This window comes from Marmota monax, unplaced genomic scaffold, assembly GCF_021218885.2.
Source record: "Marmota monax isolate L192 unplaced genomic scaffold, Marmota_monax_Labrador192_F-V1.1 WCK01_AAM20220418_F8-fsc00122, whole genome shotgun sequence".
In the NCBI taxonomy this organism is placed as follows: Eukaryota; Metazoa; Chordata; class Mammalia; order Rodentia; family Sciuridae; genus Marmota; species Marmota monax.
In genome coordinates, this window is record NW_026695223.1 from 2,305,427 (window position 1) to 2,328,237 (window position 22,811).

The 22,811-nt window shown below is 44.6% G+C and overlaps 1 protein-coding gene across 1 annotated transcript in view; it reads right to left on the reverse strand.

Annotated features, from left to right (window-relative positions):
• The window catches only part of Creb3l2 (cAMP responsive element binding protein 3 like 2), a 110,925-nt gene extending 90,586 nt beyond the window's left edge, over positions 1-20,339 (reverse strand). Inside the window, exon 1 of the mRNA XM_046434102.2 lies at positions 19,848-20,339. Coding sequence (XP_046290058.1) covers positions 19,848-19,949 — 102 coding nt within the window. The 5' untranslated portion in view covers positions 19,950-20,339. The remainder of the gene's footprint in view (positions 1-19,847) is intronic.
• Positions 20,340-22,811: the final 2,472 nt, after the last annotated feature.

Sequence of the window (22,811 nt, forward strand, 5' to 3'; positions counted from 1 at the left end):
CAGTTTTATACAAAGCAAATAAAAATATCCTGATTTCATTTCTGGTTCTAATTCCAGAAGTATTTCAGATAATTGCACAAACCTGTCTTTTTATGAACACAAATAAAACTACAGTTCAGCTCTAGCCTAGGTGATCTCAACTTAAGCATTCGTTACATTTCAGTGAATTTCTTGAGAATCCACTATTTGTCTCTGAGCGCCTATATCTACTTCACGCTGTTGTTTTTTTTTTTTTTTTCCTTTAGTTTGTGGCAGAGGATTAGGAGGGCAGCTTCTAAAAGCAAGAGATTTTACACACTGAAAAACGATTCTTCCAGTTTCTTTAGAACCCAGATCATCTGGCAACATTGGATCCAAAAACCTGGATGGCCCTGGTCTTTGGGCTGCTGCTTTCTTTAAACAGGTCCCAAGCTCTCTGTCCCTCTGAGCTCCTGGCCAGCTTCATTCTTTCACTGTCTGGCTCTTGAACTCAATCAACAAAGCAAACCGTGTCCAGGAAGATGGTAACAGTCAATGCTAGTGCAATATAACAGCAAGTCAAATCACTTTTTTTTCAAAAAATGATGCGTAGAAAACAAATGGCCAGGGAGTGCCACTGGGGGTCAAGAAGCTGTGTGACCCATCCACTGTTATTCACACTGAGGAGTGAGTAACGGAGGGACTGAGACCCACTGCAGCTGGTGATGCAGATGAAGCAGGTGGCTGGGTCCCCACCAACTTGGTGTTCCATGGCACCATGTGCTGCTCAAGGATATTTGTGGAAGAGTCAGGAAAGAAAATCTCCAAGGAAAAAGCAACTGCCCAGGAGGGCCTAGAGGTATAGGATGGATGGATGGATGAGAGAGGCAAAGGTTGGAAGGCAGCTCAGAGGTAACTGAGAACTCAAAGATATGTCACCAAACCCAAGCGTCACAATGTGAGCAATGAATGACGCTCCTAGGAGAAAACAAAACCTCAAAATAGTTGTATCTTCAGTGCAAAATCCAAACAACTGGCCATGTCTCCCTGCAGAGCCCTATGGAGTGAGAACCTAGAGAAATGAGAGTCAAGTCTGAGCTCAGTGGGAGGAGCTGTGTTCACAGGGGCATCTGCAGGAGGGAAGGAGACATGCCAGTGTCATGCACCTGTCAGCACCATGTGCATCCCTCCCAGCACTAGCACGCTTTACTCATTTTCTCTCCTGAAGCTTCTTTCTGGCCTTAGATTCCTGCTTCCACCTCCCAGGTCAGGGCAGGGCAAACTGAACCACGCTGACCCAGCAAAACACAGCCAGGTCAACATATCAAAAAGCACAGTCTATAAACAACCCAACCACACCCTAATCTCAAAATAAGAGCACTGACCATATCCATGTCTTGAAACAAGCTGAAACTTCTGAGTGGACGGGTATATAAGGAATTTGTCAGGAATGCAGGGGACAGGGAGCCCAATCCAGATGTGACCCCAAAGTGGGTTCCTGGGAGCCCAGTCACTTCCTTTGGCTCCATCCAGTTTGAGGGGACCTCAGTACTTAGCACACTGCAAAGGGTTGGGTGTCCAATTGTCCTCATGTGAGGGAACACAAGACACTCTAAACAATGGTTCTCCAATTTAACAGGCAAAGGAATCATCTGGGGACCTGATGATACTCAGAGTATGACTCAGAATGTTGGGAATAGGGCCTGAGAGCCTGCATTGGTGATAAATTCCCAGGGATGTGGATGCTATCTGTCCGTAGACCACTCCTTGAGCAGCAATGTTTCAAGCCATCGACTGGTTCTTCACCTTGGTTTCACTTTAGAAGTACAAGAATGCTTTCAAAGTTCCCTAAGCCTGGACCTCATCCCCGAACCAATCAAATCAGAATCTCAGGCTGGGACTCAAGCATCAAGACTTTTTAAGCTCCCAGGTAAGTATGACATGTAGCCAAGACTGAGAATCACTGCTGTATACAGTGGGGATGGCCAGAGGTTCCAGAGGGTTCCTTTGGCTGAAGCAGCTCAGAGGTGGAGCTGCCAAGGAAGTGACCAGAGGCCCCAGCTGAGAAGGTCCTACACCAGTAGAAAGCACCCCCTCGTCCTGGACAAACACAATTAGGGACCAGGAGGGAAAAGCTGCTGGTGCCAGGGCTTACCCAAGAGTTACAGACACTTATAAATAGCAAGGTTAGTTTCACATTTCCCCAAACTGCAAGCCAGGTTGCTAAAAGGCAGGGCTTGGATTTCTCATTGTAGGTTCCAAACGGGTAGAGCTACAGGCTCAGGATCTCGACTCTGGGCAATGGGGACCAGGAAAGGCAAAATGAGAAACAAATTTTCCACTGCCACCAATGAAAGCCCTCATTGACCACTCAAAGTGATGAGCTCCTCTCTTCACTGCTCTTATTTAAAGGTCAGCCCCTGGTATTTCACAACGTGACCCCTCCTTTGTCACCAGCTATTGCATACATCTGGAAAGTCAATTCTACAGTTTCCAAATGCTGTAGAAACCGCCCCCCCTCCACACACACACACACACACACACACACCCTCAATGATGCACACCATTTAGGTGACACCCTTCAGGATGCCATCAGCTGCTGAGGACCTCACTTGCAATGAGGCAGGACAATCTGGGAACAGGTTCTAAACCCTGAATTCAGGGCTGCATAAAGCACTAGGAACAGTTGCAAAGTCAGAACCCTGAGAAGAGGGGAAAGGCCTTAGTGGAAGAGAGAGGACAGCAAAGGATACAAAGATGCAAAGACAAGGACAGAAAGAGGAGGCCACCAGGAAGGCTAGGTGGGGGAGGGGGCAGGACACCGGCAAATGCCTTCAGCCTCCTCCAACACAGGGCCGGTGTGAGGAGCACAGCCCTCAGGTAAACCCAGACTCTAAGACATTGTGCTCTTTAAATTTATTCACGTTTTCCAGATTTCTAAAAAGGAAAATGTAAGAGACTCAAGGGAAACATATAACACAAGGTCAAATAAAACCCAAAATGGATTCAGAAGGATTATCCATGTGGAAGGACCAAGAAGTAGAGAAGGAGGAAAAAGAAGAAGCAGCAAAATTGGGGCTGGAAAGTACTAGTCTCCACAGAAATCAATTAGGAAGACAAACATCATAGACCAAAAAGGTGTACCCAGAAGCCCCACCCTTGCTTCCAATCAGTTAGCCTAGAAGAGCCACCCAGCCAGGTTCTCCGGGATGCAAGGGGTGAGCTCAGGAAGGTAAGAATGAACGTGTGATGAGAGCCCCTGTGGTCAGATTTCAACCTCTGTCTTCTCTGAGCTAGAATCTTGAGAATCCTATGAAATGTAAAAGCAATTGATTTTCCTGGCTTATGATGTATGACGGCCACTCATTTCATTTATTCTCCAAAAAACAATGTTTTCTCCAAAAAATGCAAAGGGCTGAGGTTAGGTTTCAGGTGCAGCCGTACAGACACAGCGCAGCTTGCTGGTGAAGGGCTGTCTTTAGTTCTTGGGTGGTAAGCTTACCTGCCAGCCGTGAGGGTCTAATTAGGGCCTAGCAGCAAGAGTGTCCCCTCTTCTCTGGAATGGGTTTCTCTGGAATGCTCTGCAGGAGCATTCAATATCCTGCACATCCAACATCCTGGAGAGCAATTCCAGAGTGTCCCAGTCCCACATGAGTTCAGGAACTTAGTTCAAGAACCCCACAGGAAACATTTTCAACCTTCACGGGTTTCTTCCAATAGCAGGCACACTGACCTGGTTACCAGCACTGTCACTTGGGAGTATCATGAAACTCCAGTAAGTCCCCAGTTTCATGGACTGAACTGTGTCCCCTGTAAATTCACATACTGAACTCTCACCCCCAATGTGAGGGTATCTGGAGATGACACCTGAGGAAGGTAATTAGGGTTCAATGAGATCATGAGGTTCTCACCCTCCTGATGGTTTCAGTAGCTTTATAAGAGGAGGACACAGCAGGAAGGAAGAGAAATCACCTTCTATCATGTGAGGACATAGAAGGCAGCCACCGACAAGCCAGGAAGAGTCCTCACCAGGAAGAGAATTGGCTGGCATCTTGATCCTGGATTTCACAGTGTCTGGAACTCTGAGTAAATGTCTTGTCTAAGCTGCCCATTCTCTGGTGTTTTGTTACAGTAGCGTGAGCAGATGAATACATCTTGATGACAAGCACAGTCTACCTGGTCCACTGAGGAGCACAGGAGCTCCAAGATGCTAGGGCCCTCATTTTTGCATTGTCTACCATGTAGACCCTAAGGCAAAGTCAGAGAATGTCCCCTAGAGCATTGTCCAGCACCTGGGTGCAGGACTCAGGAGAGGGAAGGGTAAACAGGAGAAGCCAGGGCAGAAATAAAATGCCAGGACTACTGTTCCTACCATAGGCGGGGAAGGAAGAAGAGGACTGAAATTAAAAATTTGCAGAGAATGCTGGTGCTGAGCCAGTGCTCCTTTCGACCTGACCCAAACAAATCTGGCCACTTTACTACCCCTCCAGATGGCACAAGGAATCCCTCAGCACAGCTGACTCTTGGTGCTATTCTAAAATCACACCAACCTGCAGGTCTATTATTAAGCTGCTCCAACCCGGCAAAGCTGCTCACTCCCCAGTCAGTACTTTTATATCCCAAATAACAAGACTATAAATCCCGGGTCAAGCCAGCTCCTGCAAGCCACCTTCCTGGCACTCAGATCGCCATGGATGTCCCTCACTGTTGGCTTTTACCTCTGCTTTGTCTCTCCCGTGCCACTGTCGGCCCTCCAGGGCAGGCCAAGTCTACCGTGGCCTTTGTGATCATTCCAGGGGGTTGGATTCCAGGCTCTGCACTCAAAGGCAGCCCAGTGATTATTGTTGGCCAGCTGCTTTTCCTGAGAAAGCATAATCGGGTCTTTTGATTCCCGTACACACACTGCCTGTTCCCTGCCACTCTCCTCTCCAGTGAAAGGGACTTCACAGCCCACTCACATTCCGGCCACAGTTTACAGATCAGGGCATGAGCATCCTGGCTCAGGAGTGCTAAGAAATGCAATGGAGGGTTTTGGCCCATGGTGCAGAAGCCAAAAAAAAGAAAAAACAAAGTAATTCCCTTATCTGTGAGATGAAGGGGCTATGCTCAGGCAGCTCACAAGTCCCCACCAGATCAACGACCATGTAAGTCTGGGGACATGTCATCCTGTGATGTGGCAGACCCTGCTGTCTGGCTACTCAATACCCACCCTGCCCCTCCTTCTTACTATCAGACCAATTTTGTTCGGGGTAGGAAAATAACCAGCTATAAAACATGCACCTTCCTGGCCTCTCTTGCAGGTAGGGGTGGCCAGTGAAATTTAAGAGGAATTCTGCTGGAGATCTCAAGAGGAAGCCATGACTTTTCAGATACAGGTACTACCCCTTCCTGCTTCATCCTCCACTTCCCTCCACCATGGAGGCTGGAAGTGCAGCTGCCATCTTGTAGTCACGAGGACAAAAGTCTATCTGCTAAAGAATGGGTGGGAAAATTCTGGGCCCCATTGGAGTTGGCCAACTACTACAGCAGCCTGGTAGGCTTACCCCGGGACTTCTTGGTTCATGACATAAGTAAGTTCCTACATGTTTAAATTACTGTATTTTCCAGCCAAGGAACACATATGCTTGTGATTTTTGTACTTTTTTTTTCTTGTTTTTGATGCTATTGTTGCTTTTTGTCTTGTTTTTCTAAAAGCAAATTTGGCTCTGATGATAGTTTCTAAAAAGAGCAATGAGGGGGGAAAAATACCTACCAGGATATTTTTCTTTCAGTTGGCAAATCCAAAGAACAGACTTTTCCATGAAAGGCGTCTGCATTTCACAAAAGACCAAAGACATCAAAAAGTCTCCAAACTGCCAACTGTTTTGAAGTGATGAAGCTCAGGAGAGAAGAACCATCAGGTAATTTGTTAAAACTTGTCAGTCTCCGAGACCAAGCCTTTGCTTTCTTTCACATTCATCCCCATTATCAGCAACAATATTTTTGCTTTAATGACATTTAAGGCACAGATCCTTCCTCCCAGAATACTACTGAAATTGCCAAAGTAACAAGATACGATGGAAAGAGATCCATTCATGTGCTAGAATCTCCAAGGGACTTCTGTTAGATAAAAGGCTGATTTGGTCCAGAAAGAAAGGCTCAGAGGACCAGCTGAGAATCCTGCTTCCCAAGAAAGCTCTGCTTCTCTGGACTGCTTTGGAAATCCCAAGGCCAGAAGCAGTCAGGCCACAGGCCAGAGGGAGAGCGTGTGGCTCAGGATAGCAATCCAAAGTTGCTCTGCTGGGAAGCTGCAGGGGTCAGCAGTGTCACTCAGATGAAGCAGCCACTAGCTTCTCCCTGAGGCTGTGGGCAGCAGCCCTGCTTGGGCTGCTCAAGGCCACACTTCTAGTTCCTTGTCTATCTCCTCGTGTTCACAGATTTCTAAATTTATCACAATTAGCCCCTGAAAAGTTATTTATATTAGAAAAAGCAATGCAGATGATCTCAATGTCCAGGAACAGATGGTTGTTTCAGGAGACAGAGACACAGCCTGGCATTCTCGTCTTCCCTCTTAGAACAAAGAATACCAACACCTGCTGCCAACCCTTCCCCCACCCCAAACCTACAGAGAATTTCAGTTCTTCAGAAGCAGATGATGAAATATCACCAAAGTGGGAATTCAGTCGTGCAAATCAATACCAGGCCTTGAGCCTTCAGGGATTTAGGTAGGAGCCAAAAGAACATGTAGGTTGTTTTTCCCTAAATGTCTTTCCACAAGTAGGACCCAATACAAAGGCCATATTTTATGTACTAATTTTTCCCATAAAGTTCAGATTTTAGCTGAAGTTTTCTTCCTGAGCTTCTCTGAAATCATTGAAAAGTGGAGAAAAATAAATTAATGCTCCTAAGTGCCAGGGTCACTGGGTACCTATAGGTAGAACATGATGCCCTCCAACCCAAGGGGGGGCAGGTCTTTCTCCATCTACGTTTGGTCTTGGCCTCAGCCCAGAGTCCCAGACTTTCTGGAAGCTCCCAAATGTGGGCCATTGGCTACAGGGAAGACCTGGAAAGAAAACTTGCAAACCCACAGCAGAACCAGAAAAACCACCACCGGCAACACCTCAGAACTGAGTGCCATCTCAGGGCAGGGGGTTAAAAGTCACACCTTCAAAGACCAGCCTCGGGGTCTTTGGTTACAAAAACTTCCCCACTGGCTCCTTGTCCCTTTGCAAAGTACAGTGTCTAATGACCAAGTCATCTGTAAATAGAGGGATGAAAACAGTTTTTCAATTGTATTCTACTGAAACTGAAATCTATAGCTGTGCACCTGGGTGTTTGACTATGTTTTTGTTAACACAAAATAAAAACAGCGCACACGCATATTTATGTTTGAGGCTCTTGATAGGCCAATTTGTCTTCTTACTGGGTACAAAGGAAAGCTTATCTGCAGCTAATGTTAAAAAACAAAGTTAAAATCAAAAGCTGCCACAGGTAACCCCAGCCCAGGAATCCACATTCCACAGGTCTGTCCCAGCAGGATGTTGACGGTAGGCCAGGCTGCAGGTGCTGGGGGGCACGGTCTCTTGGAACTCTTTGTATATTTTTGTTCAGTTTTGCTATGTACCTAAAAGTGCTCTAACAGCCAAATCTAAAAAACAAACCTGTTTCTTATAAAAGGTGTTTAGCATGGGTGCTTCAGACTCCCAAGGCATTTTCTCATGGAAAGAATGTGACAGTCATCTCATCATCCCATCTCCACCGGGTCCCCAGGCTGCTGGACCAGGGAGTAAATCCTAAACTCCTTGAAGAAGCCTGGGTTGCTCCAACTGGTGGAAGCAGAACTTTCCTTACTGCCCAGCTCTCGTGTGCCTGGCCTCAGATCCAAAGGAAGAGCTTGCCCTCCCATCCCTGTCTCTCATGTCCTCGGGAGGCCTGAGAGCCAGGGAAGGAACATGGTTGGATACCGTAAAGTTGAGAGTCAGGGCAGAATCCAGAAGCAGCACGAAAGAGGGCTCAGGAGGGGAGCAGGGATGTGCCTTGCCATAGCTCCCTGGAGGTCCTGGAACAAGAGCTTGCTTATAGTTTAACATGTTCTTTGAAGCCACTATTGTTTATTTTAAGGTCCTTTCTACAGGCTCCAATTCTAACTGCAAAGTATTTTGTCATCACCTGCTCTTGTTATTATTTCATACAAAAACGGCACCAGTTAGTTTGGGGGTGGGGGTCGTCTCTGTTTGTCTACCACCTCAATACTGCCGATGCCTCTGGGCTAAACTCATCCTCAGCATTCAATGGATCCCATACTTTCTCAGTGAAAGACTCAGAAGAAATACAGAAAGGAAAAGTCTCCCACTTAGTAATTGTCAGGTAACTCAGGCCACCTTTTCACACACCCTGAAGCCTGAGGAAAACAGATCACACACACACACACACACACACACACACACACACACACAAGGACAAACACTCCTTGCCAACTGGAAGGACATCCAGAAATAGATGGACTCAATCTGGAGAGAAGGAGGAAGAAAAGACCCTAATAAAGTCACCGAGGCGCCAGTGATGTCTACAGGGTCAGATTTGAAGCGTGACATTAATTTTGGTCTGAAAGCAAAGCAGTGCTGTGTGTTGTGCAGCGCATTTACTCTCGGTTGCTACCTTTCTGCAGTCTGTGCTGTGGCCTGGACATGCGTCTTCCTCCTAGGCAGACACTGCAGGCCATGCCCAGGGTCTGACTCCAGCAAAGACCTATGGCTGCTGACACACAGATACCAATCTGGGCTACCCGCAAAGCAGTCCTCAGGGTTCTTGGCAGTCAACTCAAGAGCGCAGACAGTGTCTTTATCTTGACCTCTCTCTCTAGCAACTCCCTCTCCTTTGGATGCTGTGATGGAATTTTCCTGGCTTTCTCTTTGTCTGCCAATTCCTTCTGCCTTTCACCTGCAGACCCGCTTCCCCTGCCAAGGTATCAGGTGCCCACCCGAGTTCCATGCTCCACTCCTTCCTCTCACTCTGGTCTCTGAATTATTTGATATGGACTCTCGGCTTCGCCACCACCCCACTATGAGACGCATAACACCCAAATCTACATCTCTAGTCCAGGCCTCTCTCCAGAAGTCTACCAGTTTCCAAATGCCTCCTAGGCTCCTGGGTATTCTGCAACACATTAGTCACCACGTCTGAAACTGGACTCGTCATCTTCCCCACCAAACTCATTTGCTCTCCAAATATTGCCAATCTCTGCCAAGCCATAAATCAGGATGTCTCCTGCACCCACTCTCCCTCCCTCCCCCACCCGCAAATCTCCTAGTGTAGTTCCTAGTCTCCCACATTTGTTTGCTCCTCTCTGGAAAAGCCACCCAGCAGATTATCTTGGCACCATCCCTTCTTCCTTCCAATGCATCCTTTATAACCACTAGGGTTTCTTTCTGTTTCTCTCTGGTTAAAAGCCTCCCGCCCTCCTGCATACAAAAGAATACCCAACTGGCCACCAAAGCAGGCAAACCTTCTATGATCTTGACATATCATCCAACACTCTCTACAGAGCACTCTATTCTCAAACCAAAAAAAAAAAAAAAAAAAACAAAACCTACTTGGGATTCCCAGGATCAACCATGACCATGTATACATTTCTACCTGATGTTCCCAAAGCCTGGAGAACTCCTATTTATATCTCAACATCCACTGCAAACATCACCTGTTCTGTGAAGTGTTCCTCAGCTCTTCATCCCCTTCAGACTTATCATTCCATCCTCTCTGTTACAGAAATTCTCTGAGCACAGCTCTAATGAAATACCTACATCAGGTTATTGACTTGTAATTCCAAGACTTGCTTACCGACCTTCCTTCCTATGCTGCTGGGAGAGCCCCTTGCCTGCAACATGTGCAGATTTAGAAAAGCAGTTCATAAAGTTCCTCAATCTGCGGAACAACCAGCTGTGAGAGATGTTTCCCCAGGATGTGCAGACAGGAAACAAAGGGAAGCAAGGAGTTAATGTCGGAACCTTTAAACACACCCCCACTGGTAACCTTGGGTTACATTTCTGTTTAACACAATTGGCCAGTGAAAAAGAATTTTCATCACAAATCCTATTTCCTCCAAGTTTTCTAAAAGCATGGCCCTATCAGTTTGAATCCTGCAAGCTCTTTCTCAGCCAAAAGGAATTTCCCTTTACACAAAAACTATTCAGACATTTCCAAGATATGAAATATTAAAAACCAGGACTTTCCACTCAGACAACTGGGAAACTATTTGTGGATTTTTTTTCCCCAGACTCCTCTTATATATGCCAAGAAGTCTAAGGAAGACTTCTTTTAATGTTAAAAAAGTGTCTCCTACCTCTGTGCTTTTTTTCCATTCTTTATTTTGTCTGGGTTTTACTGAAACAAGGTTTTAAGTCAGAAAGCAGAGACTATAAAATGCAAAACTACCCTTGCCAATTGAGTTGCCCCAGTGAAATATGCTATCAAATGAATGTTGCCGTTGTGTTAATAGCCCATTTTTTTAGACAGGAGACATTCAATGGTAGAAGTGCAATACATGAAATACAAACAGGACTTCAGGACCATGTAACACAAATGCAGCATTTAACAGGGTGTGAAGCAAAATGCACTACAATGCATTCACAGGTCAAAATGCTTTATTTCCCAAGAAAAACTGTCTTCTAAGAGCTAACATTGATATGTCTAACAAAAAACAGACATGAATATTTGGGTGGTTCAGTATAACCTAGCTCAACTGAAAAAAAAAAAAAATCAACATTCTTCAGTAAACATCAGCAAAGGCCAGATAAACAAATGATACCAGTAGAGAACAATGTAAAACTCTAACATGAGGCCTTTTAACATGAGTGGACTGTAACTGAGCCTAACTACTGCTTACAAACCAGAGGAATATAATGTACATGATCTGAGAGGCTCTGTCTCTCCTTTGCATTAATATTCCAAGCAGTAGAAAAAAATTATATGCCCACCAAAATCCAAAAGGTTTACTAAGCCAGAGTGTAAGCAAAAGTCTAATCAAAACAGCCTGCACCTAATGGGTGACATGGATTCTAGAAGCATCTGTGTCCCAGGAATGACTCCTGAGCTCCTCCTGGGCTTACACTGCAGGAGAGCTAGGTCACTAAACCTTCCCTGACATAAACAGAGTGCTGTGATAAGGGAGATCAAAGTGTCCCCAGCTCTTCTTAGTCAGAGTAACACATCACGAAGATTCAAGGGTTACCCGGCCAGAGTTGTTCTTCAGCCAAAGCGAACCCAGAAGACTCCTGGGTCATACTCCAAAGATCCCCTGCTTTCCATCAGCAAACAACAGACACAAAGATCTAAGAGCCATCTGCACTGAAGACAACAGAGGGGACAGACAGGGAAGCGACTGAGAGAAGAGAAAGCTAAACACTAAATGCTCACATCTGACAGGCGAGAAGGAGAGGAGGAAAAACTAAGCCCCCCAGAGTGCCATGAAACCCAAGCAAAAATGAGTTAGAAGATGGCCCTGTGGTCGATACTGCCAGATATTTCCATGAAGCCCAGCAGATAAGGACAGAGAAGAGATTCTTGGACTCTACAGTTACGGGAAGGTCGAAGGACCTGTGATCATCATCAGAACTAGAGCCGAGGTCTGCACAGGATTGGCAAGTGAGGAAATGGGGGCCGCAGCTGTTGACCGCTTATTTGAGAAAACCTAGCCATAAACAAGACAGGAAGAATGAGTAAGAAGGGGCATCTGGCAAGCATGTGTGCAAGGCAGAGACCTGTGTTTACAGCAGAAGGTAGAAGATGGGAAGAGAGAAAATACAGATGCACAAAAAAGAATAATAACAGACCCCATCTGCTTCTGAATGATGTCAGACTCCTAAGGTTGGGACATTTTGTCCTCAAAGAAAAGACATTTGACTTAGATGGCAAGGTGGAAAAATGCATCTACTACAAGCCAGGAAATGGCATGAAGAGAAACCCAGATTCAAATAATTTGCCCAAAGCCACCAGGGAACCAATGGCTGTCCACACCAAATCTGCCTGGATGCAAGCCCCACCCTTTTCCACAGCACTGCCTTCACCTCCACTCCCAGGGAAACTGGGGCTGTTAGTCACTCTACCCTTATTACCTTCTCTAAACAAAACAAAAATAGATGCTGACACTGAATTACCCAGGTTACTGACATAATAAATGTCTACATTTGCAGAAACATTCAGAAGAATTCAGAGTTTAAAAAAAAAAAAAAAATACACTAACAAAAGAGGCCCAGGCCACTCGGCTTATCCATTCTCCAGGATGCCCTGCTCCACTGTGTCAGCAACAAGCAGTTATTATGTAACTTTGCGCACCCTGCTCTTGACTTAAGCATCCTGGGGGCATAGAGAAGACATAACTTTGTCTCCTGTCCTCAAGGAGCTTCTGTTTCATCTGGGCAAATCTCTACTGCTCCAAGTTTCAGATTCTCCATAGGAAAAATGGCCTGTAACCTTCTATGCTCCTAATATATGTCCTAAACAATTCAATGCAGGGGAGAAAAATCAAGGTCACTTAGAAATTTATTTTGTAGAGCCAGCAAGCAACTGATGAGCAGGCAGAAGGAATAAGCTCAAAGAAGGGGAGTATGATAACTTCCTTTCAATTCTGATCTTGCAGGAGCAGGGAACATAAACACTACCCTTCACTTATGGGATCACATGTGGATATTTCAAATGACCTGAAGTTATAGGCCTCAACCATATCGATTGCCTGGCAAAAGACTAGGGCCATTTGTCCCAAGAGAGTCAGAAGACAGGTTAGAGCCATACCAGGCTGTGGCAGTCCGTTCAAACTGCAAACGCTCACACGCAGCATCACCCGTATTTGAATAGCCATATGCAACAGGAAAAGTTGTTCCTTTGAAAGACGGCATTCAGCTTTCCACCCGCTGAGGACCTTGAACAGAGCAAGTCATTCTTGTCTTACATGTCAAGCAAGATTACAGGCTCAGCTAGATACCACCAGCCCTGGCATGACCCTGCTGCTGGGAGTCCAAATAATATAGTTAATTCTATGTGTCCTAGTTAAGTGAGCCAGGACATAGCACCCCCACCCCCACCGTGAACAGCCTTTGCATGCACTCCAGAGAGGCCCAATCTGCCTCTTAGTTTTCCTTCATTGGGCAATAGGGGCACAGCTAAATAATGTTCTCAGAACTTTGCAAGTATCGTGATTTTGCTCTTTTGCTCTCAGGGCAAATTACTGTGAATTTTAAAGCATTTTCTAGTTGCCAGCCCACCTTTCTGAGCAAACAAGCACACCTTTTTTAAACGAATACACCTTTTGGCTAAGGAAAGAACTGTCAACTCAGATTATTGCACTAAGGGTCAAGCCAGCTCCCGATATCTCTTTCATCTCTAAATGATTAATCTAAATCCATCATATAAATCCCATGCTTCTTTTTGGTTTAGAAATGATCTTGTGGCCCAATCCTTACCAAGAACGCTCTAAGAAGAATCAGGTGGTGGACTACTAAGAAAAATCTCTTCCATTCTAAAAAAGGGACATAAGGAAGTGATGACATTTCTTCCTCTCCATACCATCCGAATGCAACATCTGCAGCTCCTATGTCCATCATATCTCCAAGATGATGGATGGAACCAAGGTCCATAGGAACACAGAGGAGCTACTGAATCATCAAAAAAGGAAGCTATGTTCCCAGGCCTCTTGCACTAAGAGATAATAATTTGCTTGTAGAAGCCAAATTGAAATGGCTTTTGGATACTTGCAGCAGCAAGCATTGTGATTAATTCAACTATTAATCAAGATGCAGTGCCTCATTTCTCCTGCAAGAACAACAGCACAGCAGAGCTGTTTCCACAGAACATTATAACTCAGAGACCTTTTGAGAAGGAGGGCAAATTCAAAACTACTCTTCCCACTCAACTTTCAGGGTCTCGCCCATGTCTACCTTCCCTCAACCAATAGTAATACCACAAGAACAATTTCAGAGATACTAAAATAGTGGGTTAAAGATTTTTTTGCTGAGCCAATGGAAATCCCTTAAAACGTAGGTAAATTAGCAACACATGAACCAAAGGCTGCCTTATGGGTTCATGTATGGAACAATGGGGAAATTCACCTCCCATTTCCCAGGTATTCCTCCCCTACCATCTGCCTACTGTCCTAAGTTCTCCACTTAGAGATTCACCCTCTTGACTCAAAGTAATTCTAGTGGAATGTAAATGTCCATTTAGGGGTAATACATTTAGCCTTACTAACATTTAAAATTTTAGCTTAATTCTATCAAATTGTTCCTGTACATAAAATTAGAAAAGACAGGACTAAAAAGAGAACACTTTCCAATAATCCCTTATGACCTAAAAAGAGAAGGAAAGAGGCAAAGGTATAGAAAGGCTCAAAGAGGGCCTTGAAGACAGATTATACTCACTTCATTTTGTATCCTGCTAGAATTCTATGCCTATTCAGCTGGTAGAGGACAGGTGACCAGAGGTGACAGCATTCTGAGCCAAGCAGTACTCAGATCCCCTTAAGATTCTGGGTCCCCTTAAGAATTTGGCCAGGAGTCAATAGTAGGAGATGAGCCCAAGCTGGATCAGAAACCCAAATCTTCAATATCCCATTGGAACCGTATCAGTCTCTGTGCCCAGTGGCAGGAAGAGGAAACCACCCAGCCTGTGAGATCAGCCAACTTCTTCTCAGCAACCAGTGCACAATGAGGGAGCTGGATGCTTTCCACATGGACACCAGAGGCAGGTTGAACATTCACTACCTACTACTGTCTAGGTTCAGCCCTTTTACTTTACAAACTGGCCAGCAATAAAATGTGAGTAGCCTAACCACCAAATAATTTTACAAATAACTGGCTTTAATATGTTTTGCATTTAAAACAAGCAGAACTTCTGTTGTTATTTTTGCAAAGACTCGGAATTTCTATTACATACTTTTCAAGAAGTATGTAATATGATCATTACAAAAAAATTATAAAATCTTTATTTTCCTGATGCTTAAATAGGAATATAAAAAAGAAAGTTGCCAAGTGTTATGGTTTAGATATGAGGTGTCCTCTAAATGCTTATGTGTGCAATAATGCAAGAAAATTTAGAGAAATGAGTGGGTTATGAGAGCCTTAACCCAGTCACTGATTTAATCCTCTGATAGGGATTAATGTATACTGTTAACTATAGGCAGGTGGGGTGTGGCTGGAGGAGGTGGGTCATTGGGTATATATGGCCTTTAGGGTATATATTTTGTATCTGGCAAGTGAAGTCTTTCTTGCTCTCTCTGTTTCTTGGTGTCCATGTCCTGACTTGCTTCCCTCTGCCATACCCTTCCACCAGGATCTTCTGCCTCACCTTGAGCCCCAAGGAATGGAGCCAGCCTTCTATGGACTCAGACCTCTGAAACTGTGAGCCTCAAAATAAAGTTTTCCTCCTCTCATCATTCTTGTCAGGTCTTTTGGTCACAGCAGCAAAAAGCTGACTAAAACCTCAAGTTAATGAGATTTATCCAACACAAGCCCCCTGTCAACTACCACCCAGAGGGCCTCTTTCTACCAAGCATTCCCACTTCCCCTACTCTCTATCTAAGGGCTCCAGAAACTTGAGTAGCATTGAGTTTTAACATAGCACTAAAGTCCATTTCCCCCCAAGGACAGTCAGATTAAAATTTTCTCTAGTCCAGTTTCAGCCTGTAAATTGTAATTTTTTCACTTTCTAAACACATCTGGGAGATCAAGATTGAACAGTATCAAAGGGCATAATGTATAGCTGAGCCTCCTCCCTCCCTCCCTCCCTCTCCTGACCTCCAGTTCCCCAAATCATCTTCCCAGAAACAATCAGTTATCCACTTCTTGAGCATCCTTCCAGACATAGTCTGTGCATATATAATATACACAGATAATGGGACTGGGGTTGTGGCTCAGCGGTGGAGCACTTGCCTAGCGCATGAGAGGCCCTGGGTTCGATCCTCAGCACCACATATAAATAAATAAATTAAATAAAGGTATTGTGTCCAACTTCAACCAAAAAAATAAATATAAAAATATATATACACACAGATGAAATGTACAGATTATTTTGCTTTTTAAACTGCAAAGGTCCACAGAGAATTCCCAGAAATGAAATTTGCACAGATCTTACAGGAACACAACATGAATGTTAAAAATTCCCAACATCCTTGGAATAAGAGGCAAGGTATCTCACAATGATATCAAATCTTAAGATGCTCCTCATTTTCAAATCTCTTTTCTGAACCTGCTGTGTGTGTGTGTGTGTGTGTGTGTGTGTGTGTGTGTTGCTAGAGACTGAACCCGGGCCTCCAGGTTGCTAAGCACATGCCCTATCACCAAGCTACTCCACTCCTGAGAACTTCTTTAAGCTTTAAGAAGTAGCCCAGCTTTAGAAATTCAGGGTCTGGTGAGCAAGTCCATTTTTGCCCCATTCGTGTGCTTTGTTATTTTGTAGACTTTCAATCTGTTTCCTCTAAGCCTTTGTCCTTGTGAACCAAAAGACTTCATAACTAACCAAATGAGAAAAACATTGCTCTTGATGGCTCACAGAAGGCACCTGAGAAACGTTATAATCCCAGCCTTGGGGGACTTGAACATTTTTGAAATCAGGTATGTGACAGGTTTGCTAAAACAGAGCTTTAGCAATCATGCATGTGGTAACCAAATCCCTCTTTAGAACAGTGAGAGGGATCATGCTAAGAAGGTTTGGTGGCTGCCATCGTCAGCCCTAGTTAAACATTAGCTGCTTTCGAGCTCAGCAGTTTGTGTATCCCAGTCATTCTCTCCCAATCTCTTATTCAGACACTTATCTTTACGTCAGGATTCCTCATTCCTACAGCATGATGGGCAAGAACTTGGGCTTTGGAGGCAGGGAAACCTGGTTTTGAATCCTGGTTGTGTCACTGATTAGCTGTGGGGCCTGAGCCAAGTTGCTTAAACTCATTAAACCTTGGTTTTCTTATATTTAAAATGAGAATAAAGATGGCTCTCTCGTTGAGTCATGAAGAGGGATAAATGACATAAAGCACTAAACATAATGTCTTTTAGCAGGACCAGCAACATAATTTAGGGAACCAGAGCAAAATGAAAACGTGGATCCCCTGTTCAAAACTGAGTCAGAATTTCAAGATGGCAAAATAAATCAGAGCATCCAACCAAGAGTGGAGACCTGGGGGGCTGGAGAGTGAGCAGGTGTGTGCAGGCATCCCTCCCCCTAGGGAGAGTGGCACTCCACAGATGGGAGCCATCACCACCTCTGAACACTTTCCCAGCTTACACCTGTCTGCTCACTGCAGGCTCTCCTCTCCCTGTACCAGGCCCAATCCACTGAATTTGGAAAGTTTCACTGGGTCATTGCCAAAACAGGCACTGGTGTCTTAGAAGTAACCTGTATTTTCAAGGAAAAGAACTCACCAAAATGGGGAAATCTAAAACATGAGAGGATGTTGCCATCAGCTCATACCAGATGTGCTTTCACCTTCTGGCCTTTGCCTGGTTTTTCATCCTGTCAAGACAACACTCTTACCTGTCTCAAGTCTTTGTGCAAAAGGCTCATTATGCTTTCCATACCATGTTTTGCCATTCCTCTCTCTTGAACTCTCTATCCCCATTATCCTGTTCTACTTTTACTTTTTCCATAGCACTTATATTGTTTTACATACTTTTTTGCTTCTCTGTTTATCATTTATTATTTATTCTTTCCTAAGTTTGCACATATGACCATGCACACACGTGTGCACACCCACATATGCACACACGCACATGCACACACACACATACTAGAATGTAAGCTACTCAAGGTCAGGAATTTTTGTCTGCTTTTGTTCACTGATGTATCCCAGGTGCTTAGAATAGTGTCTGGCACATAGAAGATATTCAATAAATATTAATTGAAAGAATAAATATACCTGTGAATACACACGTAATCACATCAGGCCATCTTTTTTCCACATGTAGATTCAGCTAGAGGTCAGGTCACCCCATGTTACAGATAAATGGCAATGATAACTGGATACCCAAAAAGAGTTCAAGAAACAAATGGGAACGTTATATACTTTCAAATCTCTACCAAACCTCTCTTAGTTCAAAGGACTGTAATCCAAAGGTCTATGCTACTAAATCCAATGCCTCTTTCAACACTGACTCATGTATGCACAGCTAGTTGCCATCACTTGCAGCAATGAGCAGCATTTCATGTGTGAGCTGTTCAGAAGGGAAACACTTGTCTAAGTAGAGAATGTAAAGAGTCATTTTAAAAAGGATTAGTAGAAAAATCATCCCACATTACTGCTTTACCACCATAACAGAGAAAAACTGAGCTATTCATATCAAAAGGAATTTAAGCTGTCTACCCCCAAAACTGTACAGAAAGACGTTAGAGTCAGTCCAAGCTGTTTGTCCTGGTCCTGAAGTTAACGCCACAGTCACAGGCACCATCTCAAACCCTGACCTGTGATCTCACAATGCAAGCCACAGGGTCCCACCACCTGAAAAACTACCCCAAATCTGTGCATTATAGCAGCTAGATGAGACATTTTCCCGGTAATAGAACAGTATGTTTGAGAACAAAAGAGAATAGCTTCCATTCCATACATGGTTAAAATGTAGCTCATGTCAGTATAAACATCTGGAGCACCCAAGACTCAGAAGATAGTTGAGGGCCAAAATCCAAGTTCTTTATGGAGGTCAGGAAACACATCTGAGCTCCATTCCAAATACAGCCCACATGGTCTCCTTGGGACAGGCTCAATGAGCAAAGCCCAGATCACACTGAACATCTGGCTTTTGCCCCAGCATGAACTACCACTCCCTCTCAGCCCTACATTCTGGGTTTTTAAAACAAGCCCTTCTCAGCTACCTCAACCACTTTGGTGGGAATCAACAGGGAGGCCCTCAACTCTTTTCCCAAAATAACGTAAGTCAGAGGCAAAGGCCAAAGAGGTGGAGCCTGCAGGCCATTTTACAAAAGTTTCAAATTTCGTGGCACTGACCCCATTAAAAGAACCGTAGAGGGAAAGCAGCCAAGTCTCTCCTTTCCTCGTCAGTGTTTGCTTTCCCTCTCTCATTACAAACTTCTACATGTCTACAAAAGAAACAAAGAGATAAAGATATCTCCAACAAAGGCATATGATCAGTGCTGGCTATCAGAAACAAAATTCCAATTTGCAAATTTAATATCAAAAAAGTTGAAATTGAAACATTAAAAGAAATGTGCTTGCTCTGTGACAGCTTAGTCTCTGAGGCATGGAGGGAAGGTGAGCTATCCCACCTTCCTCAAAGGCCTTCTGAAATATGTAACTGCCTCAGATTTTCCATACTGATCTTTCCTCTAAAGAGGGAGGAAGCAGATTTCTTGGCAGTACAGTCTAAAAAGCCAAATAAAGCAAGCAGCCTTCCTCCTAATGGACAGGAGGCTTTCCAACACATACATGTGCACACGTGTACTTTTAAAAATGCAAATAAAGGATGAGAGGGAGGGAGGGAGGAGGGAGAATATGAGACAGATGGAAAGAAAATGCTACTTTAGCTTGTCCCGTTTAAAAAAACAAAAACAAAAAAACACCTTCCGACAAAAATCAATAGCAAACTAGGCGGTGGCATATTATTCTCAAAAGACATCCCCCTCCTCCCACAGTATCGTTAGCAATAGGAAATAGTATTACGGATATGAAAAGGCCGCAGGAGAAAAGTACAAATAGCTAACGGAATACAAAGTGTCATTATTCTTAGGAGAGTTTCAAAGGGCCCTGTGTGCACCTTTAGCTGTAAGAACAGAAAAACTACTCCCCTCTCCAGACTTCTTTATTCTGGCCATGCCCTTTCCCAGACATTGTTTTCCCACTTCGCAGGTCTCCAGCTGTTCCTCTGATAACATCACCTCCCCCCTTGAAAAGCCACCCTGCCCCCGCCGCGAGTCCTCACCGTGTGGTACATGAGGGCCTCGGTCTCCCCGGGCTCTGACAGCTCGCTCAGCTTGCGGTCCCACTGCAGGACGCTCTGCTCCCCGCTCTCCAACACCTCCATGGTGGTCGGATCCGCGCTGGGCCGAGGATGCTGAGGGCAGGAGGGGAGCGGGCGGAGCCGCCTTGAAGCAGCGAGATTCCTTTCTCGCGTGTGGTGCGTGTGCGTGTGTACGAGTAGTTTGTGTTCTTAGACAGGAAAACGTCTGCTTCCCTGCCTGAGAGAGACCGCCACGGGCTCCCGTCCAGTGTTCTCGGAGATCCGAGAATCCCCAGAGGCCGCCAGCCGTCCACTGCTCGGACCGGAGGCTGCAGGGGTTAAAGTGGGATGTGCATTCAAAATGAAGTCAGCTCACTTCCCAAGAAAATCCCTTCGCAGTAAGCCCACTTCCCACTACCGCTCCAGACACAAACTTTCAGAGTCCGCTGGGATTCTCAGCTTAGCTCCAGGATCCAGCTGCGACCCCACCTCCTTCCAGGCCACTGACCAATAGGATGTTCGGCTCACCGCTGGACCCAATCAGAAGTCTTTCTCTCCGCCTTGTACCGCCCACAAAGGCAGAGCCATGAGAAGTCTCCGCCCATGCCTTGGAATGTGGGCGGGGGGCGCCCTTGACGTCACCGGGGAACTCCTCCTGCCTGAGAGGAGCCAGCTGCCGGCGGTCTGCAATAGCGGACCAATAGAGTGCTTGGATCCGGAAGTGATGGACAGGGAGACGGACCAATAACAGAGAGGAATCAGGGAGGCACAGCCAGTCAAATAGCGACAAGAATACATTTTTATAAAAAAGGGGGGCCCGAACCCTGTCCCCTTCCTGAGGATCCCCAGAAGTTAGCCGTCTCACTGAGAAATGAGAGTAGCTGCGCCACAGAATTAGAAAAATGGGGCAGACTTAAGTGCTGTCCAAAATGTTGCAAATACGTTAGCTCATTTGAGTCGGGATTTTTTAAAAAATTCATTACGCACGAATATAAATATTCCCTTAAGCAAAGTTTGTATTGGTACATTTCTATCAAACTGTCATTGTTCTTCACATTTTCTCCCATTCTCTGTTACTGTTTATCTGTCTATATCTAAATCTAGTTAGATATAGATAGATAGATTTTTTTTTCTTTTTTATGGGCTTCACTGTTTTTGCTTTCATTCAACAGACATTGATAAGAGTCAGTGACTGTTTTTCCAGGTCCCACAGCTGTGAGCTAAAGTTCTTCAATTCTTTGAGCTTTACTCCGGGTGGAGTCAGATTAATAAAAAGCTAAAGAAAGGAAGGCATATTATAATTTTGGAATGTGATACTTGCTATAAAGAAAAATTAAAACAGGGTAAGAGGGTGGGGTAAGTGGATGTTATTTTAAATGTTGGTCAGGGAAGTCTTTCTGGGTGGGGTGACTTTTGAGTAGCATCTGAATGGAATTAATTAGTAGGTGCACCTAGCCGTCAGTGGGGGGAGAAAAACCTGACAGATGGATAGGAGCCAGACCACCCCACCTGTCTAGATTAGAGAAGAGATGGTTTTTCCTAAAGAAATTACCCCCAGCATTGTGATTTTTCTTCCTCCTTTTGATTCCTCCTTTTAAAGAAACAGTCCTTGAAAATATAATTTGCCCATCTTAAATATAAAGGAGCCTTGCAATAGTGTTTCTTGGTAGGTGTTTCTTGCAATAGTACATTCAGACATCAGGTATTGCTTTGTCCCCTTGACAAATATTTATTGGTGGGTGGAGACAGTCAAATGTCTTAGAACTTTATGTTGTCTTTAAGCAACAGTTTATCTACTCTATTTTTCTGGTACTATCTCTTGGAGTCTTTTGAAATCATTCAAATGTTTAAATAAAAGGTGTAGTTTATGGGCACAGACCTTCCTTATATAATTGTTTTCTCTTAGGTCCTTGTTTTTTCTTTTCCAACCTATTAGCCTCCTTCACCATGTCTTTTTCATAGATCACCTTTTCAACTTTTAAAGACCTGCGTTTTTAACGTAGTGTTCAACATGAACAAGTAAAATTAGAAACATACATTCTCTTTATGCAGGTGTTTTATCTGCCAGACATTTCTTTTTTGACAAAGTCTGATCCTGGTTATGCCCCTTAAGGCAGGCAGCTTCTCAGATGGCTTCCAGTGACCCCAAGTCCTGGAATCAGCACCGGTACATAAGCACCCCACTTGAGTGTGAGCTAGACCTAGAGACGTCCTTCTAACAGAATATGGCAAAAGTGAGGAGACATCACAAAGATTCTGACTCCTGACGTGCTTGTTCTCTCTTCCTCTCTTTCTTGCTTGCTCTGGAGAAAGCCAGCCACCATGTTGTAAGCTCCCTATACAGAGGCCACTGTAGCAAAGAACTGAGGAAGGGTTCCACCATGAGTCAGCAAGGAACTGAAACCCTCGGTCCAGCAAACCCTGAGCAACCAAACTTAGCTAATAACCACACAAGTGGATGTAGAAGTAGAGCCAGGGTGAGTCTTGAGATGCCTGCAGCCTTGTGAAAGACACGGAACCAGAGCACCAAGCTAAGCTTCGCACAGATTCTTCCCCTGCAGACACTGAAATAATCCATGTATGGTGTCTTATGCCACTGAGGTCTTCCTTTGTACAGTAGGTGACGTAATCACTGTCACTCTAAGTGACATGGTTAAGTACATCTGTCCTCTAGTAACAGCATGATCTCTAACAGTATTTTCAGCCTCCTTTGTCTTGTGTATCCTTTACCTGCTAAATGTGACAAGACTTCTAGCCAGCCCATTTTCCTGCTTTACATCTTGATTACTAAAGCTTTTCCCTCCCCTCTTTTTATTAGGACTGAGCAATTTAGTGGTCTCTTTCTCCAGTCTGTCTGGCAACCTTTAAGAGATAGTGACAGCTGGGCACCATGGCTTGTGAGGCAGAGGCAGGAGGATGGCAAGTCCAAAGCCACCTGAGCAACTT